Source organism: Petromyzon marinus, unplaced genomic scaffold (assembly GCF_048934315.1).
Source record: "Petromyzon marinus isolate PM22_M1 ecotype Great Lakes invasive population unplaced genomic scaffold, UKy_Petmar_22M1.pri1.0 PM_Scaffold_13, whole genome shotgun sequence".
NCBI classification, from domain to species: domain Eukaryota; kingdom Metazoa; phylum Chordata; class Hyperoartia; order Petromyzontiformes; family Petromyzontidae; genus Petromyzon; species Petromyzon marinus.
The window spans coordinates 327763-338377 of NW_027423091.1; the positions used below are offsets into that span (position 1 = coordinate 327763).

The following is a 10615-nucleotide window of genomic DNA, read 5'->3' on the forward strand; positions in this document are numbered from 1 at the left end:
AGAAGGTCACGGGGGAAGCCCAGGTGCCATGAGGTTTACTGATGGTGCCAGGCTAGGTGCAGAAGGTCACGGGGGAAACCCAGGTGCCATGAGGTTTACTGATGGTGCCAGGCTAAGTAGAGGAGTCGTATCTCCAGAATAGTCTATTGTTCTTTACGTAAGTCATCGGTGATTGAGCTGAGACCATCAACTCACTGAAATGGAGGATCAGGTTTAATCACAACTCATTGGGAGTCTGTGTCTCTATGTGCGCTTATGGGTGTCTTGTGCGACACACTGGGTCTTGATGTAAATCATTGGTGGCTGTGCTGAAACCATGAAATCAATACAACTCGAGGATCCATTTTAATGACAACTCTGTCTATGTATGTGTAGGGTGTAGGTGGATTCCTGCTCACGGCCACCATCGGTGACAACTATCTTTGCCAGCCACACGATGGAGCTACGCGTGGGGGTGCACGACCTGCAGTGGCAGCCACAGCCTCGTGCCCGACCCCCCACGCAACGGTGAGAGGGACGCTGCCTTGCTCGCGACTCACGCGCTTGCTCACTCACCTTGGTCTGTCTCACTGTCACACTCACCTCTCTAGGGTTCCCTCTAGTTGAGGCCCTGCAGCCAGCAGTGGTTTCAGTCATACAGTTCAGGATTGTATCTCATCCTCCCTTAAACAATGTGTCTAATGCACTCTGCTTCCTGGTGTAGTGTTTAGTGAGTGCTGTGCGAGGGTTAATTGAGTTTTGTTTTTTGTGCCCGCTATGCCATTATATTTGATGAAGCACATGAGTGGACACTGTACACCAATATTCATTACGCTTGGGCTGCTGAGAAAGTTAGAACAATTTACCTTATTTATATGGGAACGTTTTAACCTCGGTGTAATGAGCTAAGATTGACAGTAATCGTAATGGAACAGCTGTACTTTCTGTACAGAATTAATCGTCAATGTACTGTATATGTAAATGTACATTGTCAACATCAGCCCTGGTATCTGCACTGCTGAATGAACAGATCCCCATGCCATCGGCATCCCTCATTGCCCTGCGCGGTGCCACAATCCATCGCGCTCTTGAACTAATCTCATCGCTCTGTCTTGCCCTTGTTTTCTTCTTTGGCTGCAATTCCGGCACCGGTTTTGTCCATCGGCTATCATCCCATCGAGTGGTGTCCAGCCTAAGCCCCTCCTTGCTTTTCTTAACAGTTTGATTGGCGTGGTTGGCTTTATACTGTACGAAAGAAGTTGTACATACATATGTAGTGTTTATAATGATAAATACACTTCTTATGAGGCACACTCTTTATTGTCTTCTCTTACACAGTCCTTAACACACAAAGGGGTATACGGTCCCCTCACCTAAGAAGGTACAGCCTCTAGACTTAGCGGGACCTACCCACAGGTCTCTTCCTAACCTAAGGAGGCACAGCCTCCAGACTTAGCGGGACCTACACACAGGTCTCTTGCTAACCTAAGGAGGTACAGCCTCTAGACTTAGCGGGACCTACACAGGTCTCTTGCTAACCTAAGGAAGTACAGCTTCCTGTCTTGGCGGGACTTACTCTCGAGTCTACCGCTATCCTAGAGTCCTCCGGCTGGGACCTAGGGGAGGCTATCTGACCCACTGCTGGCCCGGTGGGTCTTGACCATTGGATACGCTGAGCCTTAGCCCTCAGAAGGGCTGGAAGGCTGGGTCCAGGGTCCTGGCTATCTTCAGCCCGGGCTTCGGTCTTCGTGTAGGGAGAGAACTCCCCGCGCTTCGCGCGCTCACCCTTCTTATACCCGTTTGTGGCCAGGTGTAACCAATCCCACATTCCCACGTGGAACTGTCTGATTGGTTGTTACCAAACTGTGGCTACGATCCAGTTCACCTCGTCTGACCCCAACCGTTATTCACACAGAGGTAGCGCTGCACTGCCCCTTTGATACCTAGTGGCAATGCAGGTTACCGAACAGTGAGTAGTTAGCACCTCTACATCTACAATAAGATTTCTCTGATTCTGTTTGTTCCCTGAATCACATGTTCCCCTATCTGTCTTTCACTGCAATCCCAAGAATGCAACTCTGTTCTTTGCATAAGTTTCAGCTTAGTGTCATTGTTTTCTGATCATTTTCACAGTGGGTAATGTGTACCGATTGGAAACAACCTTTATTATTCAGGCACTTTGTCGTGCTGCTTTTGATGATCAAATCGATATTCCAAAAGCACTATCTCCTGCCCTAATTGTCTTTATTTCATACTTTTATTCACAATTCACCTTAAATTTCCACACCTCCGATTAGCACAGTTGACTTTGAATGGTGCAAAAGAAGTTTCAACATACATACTTACACATGGTATTCTTTTTATTGGCAAATCAAGAAGAAGAGAGAAGAGCTGAGGATTATTACATCTGCTACTTTTGATATAGAGGTTTGAGTTGATTGTGTGGTTGATGCTAGCGTGGCTTTAAAATGCAAGTATCGATGCCGTGCTATTGCATGTGATGAGCAGGCCGTGTTGGTTCTCAGTGCTACGGTTATACTGACCCATGCTGCTTTGTTCCCATTATTGTAGGTCAACTCTGAGTAAAAGTAGTCGGTGGCTTCTGATGTATCAACAGGAGCGTTAATTTTGTTAGTTACCAAATACCTGTGGAATTTACGTAACGTCTTATTCTGTGGATTTCATTTAGTTGGCATGTTTATTTTAATGGCTAAATAAAACAGATGATGGGTTGACTAAAATGTTGCAGGTTATTGTAGACGAATACTAAACGAGTGAAATGCTGACGAAATCAACACTGATGATCACCAACCTCAGGAACACAAAGGCCTCGCCACTGCTTGGTGCACCAGCCACTGCACGGTCTCTCGAGTGGAGGCCCTTCTGCCAGCAGTGACACAAGCAAATAATTGTAGAACTGCACCATGACTTTCTACTTTTAATCCAGAAATTCCAAAGCTCTTCAACCACAAGTACACGAGCACCGTCCTAACCGTGGAGGGATGCAACCATCTCTCAGAGATGTTCTACAAGTACAGATGACTTCCCGACGATGTCTGCTTCTGCCCAGGCTAGGGGCACTTTGAGACCATGTGGAGTGACAGACTCACGGGCTGAACTCGTGCGAGTCCGATCCAAGTGTCACAGGTAAACATATCGGGTTGACCGGTAGTTGCGGTTACCTGGGTTCCCAACTATGTCAATGCAGTGGTTTGTAAGCGTTCATCGTAATTTTATTCGCAATTCACCTTCAAGTAGCACACTTTCCTTTAGTATGGTTGCCTAGATCAGTCTCTGAGTGCGGAGGAGTGCAACATTCCTTCCCATACAGATGGAACAGGTGGCGTCAAGATTTGTGCTGTGCTGCATTCTAACAAACATTTGTGTGACGCCAACTCTTGCCTCCACAGTACTGGATCACAGGCTTGCGCCACCTCTGCCTGGCTGAAGTGCAAAACCAAATGTAATGTTACATGTTGCATGACAACTCTTATCTCATTGCTCTTGTCCATCTCTTGTCGTCGTTATAACCGAGGGTTGATGCCCAAGAACGATGCTCTTCATCTTTCGTGATCTTCAGGCTCTTCTCATGGAGAGTCCCGTCTAACTGTTCACATTTTTCCACCAACTGATCAGTTCCTCCCTCTTCCCCTTCTCCTTTCCATTTTTATTTGCAGCGTTATCTTCATCAAATCCCCAGCTGACCCAGGATATTTCCCACATTGCCAACTTTCTCATTATCTGCTCTTACCCGTGGACAAATACAGATAAGGCGAAAATTGAATCACAGATAATTGGATTTTAATTTTGATTTGAGTCTTTCGTGACTGCAGGAATCCATACTCTTTGGTTATTTCAGTGAAGTCACGTAGGTAGAAAATTAAAAAATATATATCACGTTTCGATCGCAACACAAGCGGTCGTCCTCAGGCAGAAAAAATAATCCAGCAGCGGAACTGCTGAAGCAGCGCTTGTGTTGCGATCCTAACGTCGTGATATATTATTTTTTTGTTTTATTTTTCTGTCTTCGTGACTTTACTGAAAGAACCAAAGAATTGGATTTGAGTCACTATTCCCAATGTGTGTGTTGTGTGTCTTGTTTTCTGCTCCATCTGCATGAGTAGGAGATGCCAACCCCGTGCATTTTGTCCGGTTTCTTCACCAATGCTGCCAAACTGCACCACAGTGAATCTTACAGGTGCAGTTTCTCCATGCTGCCTCATGTTTTAATGTGACGAAGTGGTCATGTGCCTTAGGGGTTTTTGAGATTATCGCAAAGGTTAGAGAGGTTAGACTTTGATGGTATGTGTTGAGAAGAGACAAAGGAGGTGTAAGGGAAAGTTGCTATGGAGATGCTACCGATGCAGCACCAAAGGAGTAGAGCGCGACCGAGGGGGAGATGGGAGGCTGCGGTGGCACGAGACACGAGGACGGTGGATATGACGAGAAAAGAGGCACGGAATGGAAGCTCACGGAGAAAGGAAATAGAAGCAGCTGACTACATGCAATAATGGAACGTTTGGCTTGGAATAAGAAAAGTTGGTTGTGTGGTTCAGGGCAATCAGAATGGCTATGTCCTACATGAAGTGAGCACTGCTGAGCTCCTGGATTAAGAGGGGTATCTACCTGCTGCTCTGAAAGAGTTCACAATGGCCAGGGTCAGATACACTACGCTGGCACTGTTGACACCTGAGGTTGGATCCCTGGTAATTTCTGTTTGTTTTTTCAGGGGTCTGAGTGTACGTGTGTAGAAATTGGCGTATGTGTTGCAGGAGGCTAGTGGCTACAAATCCAGCGACCTAAGTTTGATTCCGTGCCATGGCTCACATCAGTGGTGAGTGATATCTTAACCAATTCGAGTCTCCTGTATGTAGACTCAGCTCCAAATAAGTGCATGTTTCAGCGTGTATTAACATCAGCAAAGGGAGCTAGGCTTGGAACTGGCCCCACCACCCCCTTGTGCACATTGCCAGTCTTAATAGGCACATACCAGCAGCACTTGCCTGGCAGCCTGTATAAACGATGTGACTCTTTGTGTTTTTGTTTTGTGTGTGAGTGTACGTATGTGTGCAGTGGTGGGGAGTGGTATTGTAGCGCTTAGCGAGCTGCACTACGAACCTGGTGACCCGAGTTCGGTCCCGCTCATGGCCAACACCAGTGACGATTATCCGAACCGGTCTTCGGCCTCCTCTATGTCGACTCAACCTGAAATCAGTACCTGGTGCGGTGTGTAAACATACCCACTTGGGAGACGAAGGCGGCCGGGCGTGGTGCTGGCCACCCAGCTCCAAGTATGCCAGCCGGACTTCATGGGTTCTTGCAAAAACACCACTTGTTCCAAAAGTTTGGTAAAGGCTATATGGGGTATCTTTGTCTTTGTATGTGTACATGCTTCTGTGTCAGTGTCTTTGCCAGAGAAACTGATCTAACAGTACTGAGATTCTTCATGCTGTCCCCAGCTTTGACTGTCTCACTGGGTTCATCACGGCCATGTTGTAGACGTGGACAATTTCATGCAAATGTGTGTGTTATATATTTTTTGTTGATATTAATGGCAGTAGACGTCTGTTGACTAGTACTCTGATTTTACACTTTTTATTGGAACAGGAAGGTATGAGATGACTTTCAGCTCCACATCCACACCCACCTCCGTGCTCAATGCCAAGAAGCCACTGTATTGGTAATAAACCCGCAATGTTTTTTATTCGTAAACCTGCATTTTTTTCCATATTTTCCCAATTTACCGCGACTGTGCTCTCGCCATCATGTCATGGGTCCCCAAGTAGTCATTCGTGTCTTACAGAGCAATACAAGCCTTGTGTTAGATCATAGCCCACTAAATCTGATATCACAGAGCTACTTTGTACCCTTTAAATTGACCTTTCGTCCACATAGTAAAGGGCAGGACTTTCCCACCCGTTCCTCATATGGGAGTAATGTTAGTCGTAATAATGTTGTGACTTCTCATAGCTGGAAATATATCCCAATAAAGTGCAGAGTGACAGTAATGTGATGCATTATTTTGTGCAGTCAATGACGACCGGACTGAGACCATTAACTCACTCGATTTGAGAACCCGCTTTAATCACAGGCAGCTGCCTGGATTCAAACTCAGGTACTCGGTGGTGCCAGTTCAGTGCTCTGGCCTCTAAACACCCACGTGTTAAATACATAAGCAACCTTTTTAATTAGCAACATTCTTTGACCACTTTGCCAAAACAATTGGGATTGTGGAGCTGTGGCACAGTCATGATATTGCTTTTTCTCATGCCTCTGCTGGCAGAAAGAATTTCCACGAGGATGCTCGTGTGAGAGCCCCTTTACAAAATATTTGGTCTACTCTTCCACACTGGTCATATGTTTTACCGCTTGGTAGATAGGCAGGGGAATTTAAGATTACTTGACCATTTGTTTCAACTGCTGTGCCAGAGGGTCTAACGAGCAACCTCTCTGTTGCCAGGCCAGCGTGCTAGGCATTGCACCACAGCAGCCCCCTCCAGTATTTAATTCTAAACGAAGGTCACTCTCTGCGTGCTTTTGTGCACGCGCGTTTGGGTGGTGTTGAACGAGATGGTGCAGACGTCTCGCTTCTTCGTGAGGAAAGTGATGGCACTGGAGCCGGCCTGGCTCACGGGACTCGCTCCGCGCTTCTGGCAGAGCGCCGTCTGGAGGCTCCATTGTCGCCACTGCGCTCCGGTGACATTCACCGGGTCACGGTTCATTTGGTTCGTGAAATTAGTGGCGAAAACAAACGTCAACAAAGTGATTTGTTTTCATGCAAAGATAATGGGAGGTCGAAAATCAAATGGGCGGTGACCGCCTAGCAGTCGTGCGTTTGCCGCTTATTACGAAGGTGCGCGGTTAGAATCCAGCGGCTGCTCGGATTTGATACTGCGGGTTTATTAACTGTAAACATACACTCAGTCTGCTTCAGAGTGGACATTAAAGATCTTGTGACGTCATTCGCAAGGTTAGGCCATTGTGTGGCCGCATCATGAGTCATGTTATTCTCATGAACAATTGTGCCCGAATGATTCAATTGGGAATATACATAGCAATCGTAACCCCCTCCTGTGAGAACCTGGCAAGACTTCTGAAAAATAGTCACTGCTCAGTGACGCTTTGCTGGGTAAATCAGCATGATAACCACTGTGACATGAGCCTGTGAACCAGTGGTTTGTAGTTGGGGTTTGGTGGGATTTGTGGAGATGGAGCCATCGTGTTTGCTGGGGGCACGCGCCTGCAGGGTGATGGGATGGTACCTGTAGGATTTGGTACAGCAAGAATGCTTGACATAGAGTACGTTGCATGTTCGTCCTGATCAATTCACCGGCCACACCCAGTGCAGCATCTTTGCATGTATTGACTGTCATTGTATATAGATGTTCAGTCACATACAAACGTTTCACCGATATGCCTATACCACACTCCCCAGCAAGTCGGATATGCGACGTAGTACTGAATGACTTAGCTTGAGTGTTATCCCGTGGTTTCTGTGGGCTTTCTCTGGTTAATTTCCATACGTATAATATTCAAAGGGACAGATTGCAAACAAACATTGAAATGAAATGTTTTCCTTTTTAAACACAAAAAGTTTGTACAAAATTAGAGAAAGTCATGTTCAAATACTGCTTGCAATGTATATATTGTAGGAAGATTACTTTTACGGAATGTTTTGTTGCACTATACCCATAACAAAACTCTACTATTAAGAAAAAATGTTGTGGTAATCCGTCGTGAAACATTACTGTATGCTCTCAATCAGCAGCCATGATGGTCACTGATCAAGGCCACTTACCACCCTGCATTGTCCTGTGATGCCAGGACCCGTCCCCTGCACACAGCCCATCTCATCGTTCCATTTCCACCATGGGCAACTTCCTGCGTGGCGAGTTTTCTCCCCATTGAGTGTACATGACAACGTTGCAAGACCCATGCTGCAAATTTACATCTAAAATACAAGCACATACACTTTCATATGAAGTGTAACCTTCCGGCTACAGACAGGAGCAAATGTTCGGAATAGATTTAGGGGTAGGGTGGATAGTATGGTTATGAGTATTAGTTGTAATAATTGTGCCTTGTATGTATCCAAAGTAAACCATAAGGGAGGGCCAATTTAGGTTTGTATTAACTTAAGGCTGATTTGACCTAGGGGAGACCTAGTATAGGTTCAGACTAATTTAAGGCTGGGTTGACCTAAAGGTGAAAGCATGTTTCCTAAATTCACAGTGCCTGTCCACCCAGCAGTAAAATAGGCGCACTGCAACGAGTTTATCGGCAATACGCATGTGGGTACTTCCTTTCCAAGACGCCTGTCCATCTTTAAAGATAATTGATAATCCTCGAGGAGCTCTCCAGAGCTCCCCCAGTTGAGTTCCTTCTGCCGGCAATGGTGTGAGCAATCAGCTGCATGTGGATATTTCTGAGATGAGCACTTACACTAAAACAATGTGAAGTTAAATGTACTTATTTTCACATTTCAAAAGAAAATTTGTGACCAAAGATGGAATTTTACTCATCGCCAATATTTGTTTTGTGATGCTGGCAGATTCGTATGTGGACGTCTCCGATTCCAAACAGTATTCCTCTTCTGTGAAGATGTGGACGACGGACTTGTCCCAGACCCCCATTCTCCACCGAGGACCACACGCGCTGCACACTTCGAGTGAACCCCAGCAGCGACGTCTCGATGTTCCTGCCTGCCCACTGAATGACACCTAGCAGCGCAACAACACTGGATTAGAGTTGCAGTGCACAGTAGTGCAGAGGCGGGTCTATAAACTTCGTAACGGGAGAGACGGTAGCGCCGACATTTTAAGCTGCTTAAAACACGTCTTACTGGTAAATATCAATAAAAGATTATTTGGGTCTTTTGGGAAAGCCACGTAGATAGAAGAAATAACACTAGAAAAGCTATTTTGGCGTCTCAAGGGGGATGCGATCACCCCCATCGCCTCACCCTTGGATGGAACCCGCACTAATGGCGTGATCACAAAGGTGTACAGCAAGCGCCGGGCATCTTAAAAGTGTTGAGCAGCCAGTCTATGCAGACGAGGGCTCTCCCATGTTCTCTGCAGCAGGGCTCGGTGCAGCCGCACGTGACCCTTGCGCCATTCCGGTTCCTTCAGAGGCTTGTCCATCTGAACCACTTGACAGTGGAGAGATTGAGATGGGGAAGCAGGGAGCATCTGTTTTAGTAAAGGAGACGGTATCCAACACAGTCCCTACACGTTTGTACTGTGATTGCTACTTTAAAGAAAGTCTCATGGTTTAAAAATGGAAGATGTTGCTCACGCACTATTCTCTCTCTCTTTTGTGTGGAAGAGGATGATGACGGCCCAAGATATCTGTTTTTGAAAGATGTTACATCCAGGTGCTCCAGCATTAACTAACATTATTTAGAACTGATTTAAGTACTTATTAGCATGGTTGGATATGTATGGTACGAAAGACGTTCCACATACGTCCAGCAACCTGCTGTGTCAGAATATTTCTTCAAATTCAGCCTAAAAAGTCAATAGTGCACACTTTCAATTGAGTATTAATTTTTTGAGAATTATGAATGTGGATTATGTGATATCCTATGGTTTGCATGTTGAAAGTTTTGTGCAACCCCGTAGTGAATTTGACTGATTTTGAATAAGGCTAGTCCTTAAAGGCAACACAGTTTTGTATAAAATTGTATTTCATCCAAGATGCTGTTTAGTGCAGTCCTAGTGGTACAGTACATGAGTTGGGGGAATCTTTGCATGTCTACATGTCTGTGTCAACCATACTACGTATGCGGATTATCTGGCGATTGCTTCCCACTGAGAAAGAGTTGCAGATCCTACTGCTGAACCTGGAGCATGCTACTTCAGAAATAGCGCCTTGCCATTGGCCCCACAAAAACAAAGTACCTGCCTGGGTATTTTATGTCATCACATGCTCCCCTCCATTAACTCCTCATAAGTGATGGGAGAGTTGTGGGGAGAGTAGAGAAGTCTCTGTACTTGGGCAGTGCGCTTATGACCAGCTCTGGTTTGGCAGCCGAGGTCTCTGAATCAGTCGAGCGACATCTTTTCATCAGCTGTGTAACGCTATGTAGAAGCTACCTGGCTTGTTATGCCCTCTATGCTTGTGAAACGTGTAGCCCTCTTAATGGAACATCTGCGTAACTTTTAAACCTTCAGGCTAGCCATACGATCCATTCTGGATTTAACCAGACTGGATTGTGCGAGGAACCCACAGAACCTTGAAAGATCTGGACACTTCAATCGGTGACATGTAGCCTGCATACCTAGCCACTGCATGCCAGCTTCTGTTTGGCCAGATAGATAGGGCTAAATGGGTGTGGCACATACTAGGGAGATGGAATACAGTGGTGCAGAAGGATGTGGAGCTGATTGGACTGCCGATTACTGGTACCAGCAGTGTCAAGATCGGCCACTGTGGAGGAGGTTCGTGAAGGACGCCGCTGGGGAGTTGGAGGCAGTCGCCCTCCAGTGACAACGAGCCGAGCGCTATACGGTTAAAACCCAGGTTAGCAGTTGGGACCATGGTGTGTCTTCCAGTCAGTCATCTCAGCCCACGGCACCTGGGTATGTTGTGCACTTCGCCGTTATCGGCGCCGACACCTAGTGGTGAATGGCGG

At 46.2% G+C, this 10615-nt stretch overlaps 1 protein-coding gene across 1 annotated transcript in view; it reads left to right on the forward strand.

Moving 5' to 3' along the window:
• Positions 1-9676, forward strand: part of LOC116945807 (uncharacterized) — a 30049-nt gene extending 20373 nt beyond the window's left edge. Inside the window, exons 5-10 of the mRNA XM_076063462.1 lie at positions 376-507; positions 3050-3126; positions 4104-4177; positions 5587-5659; positions 7804-7889; positions 8531-9676. Of these exons, the coding sequence (XP_075919577.1) occupies positions 376-507; positions 3050-3126; positions 4104-4177; positions 5587-5659; positions 7804-7889; positions 8531-8703 (615 nt within the window). The 3' untranslated portion in view covers positions 8704-9676. The remainder of the gene's footprint in view (positions 1-375; positions 508-3049; positions 3127-4103; positions 4178-5586; positions 5660-7803; positions 7890-8530) is intronic.
• Positions 9677-10615: the final 939 nt, after the last annotated feature.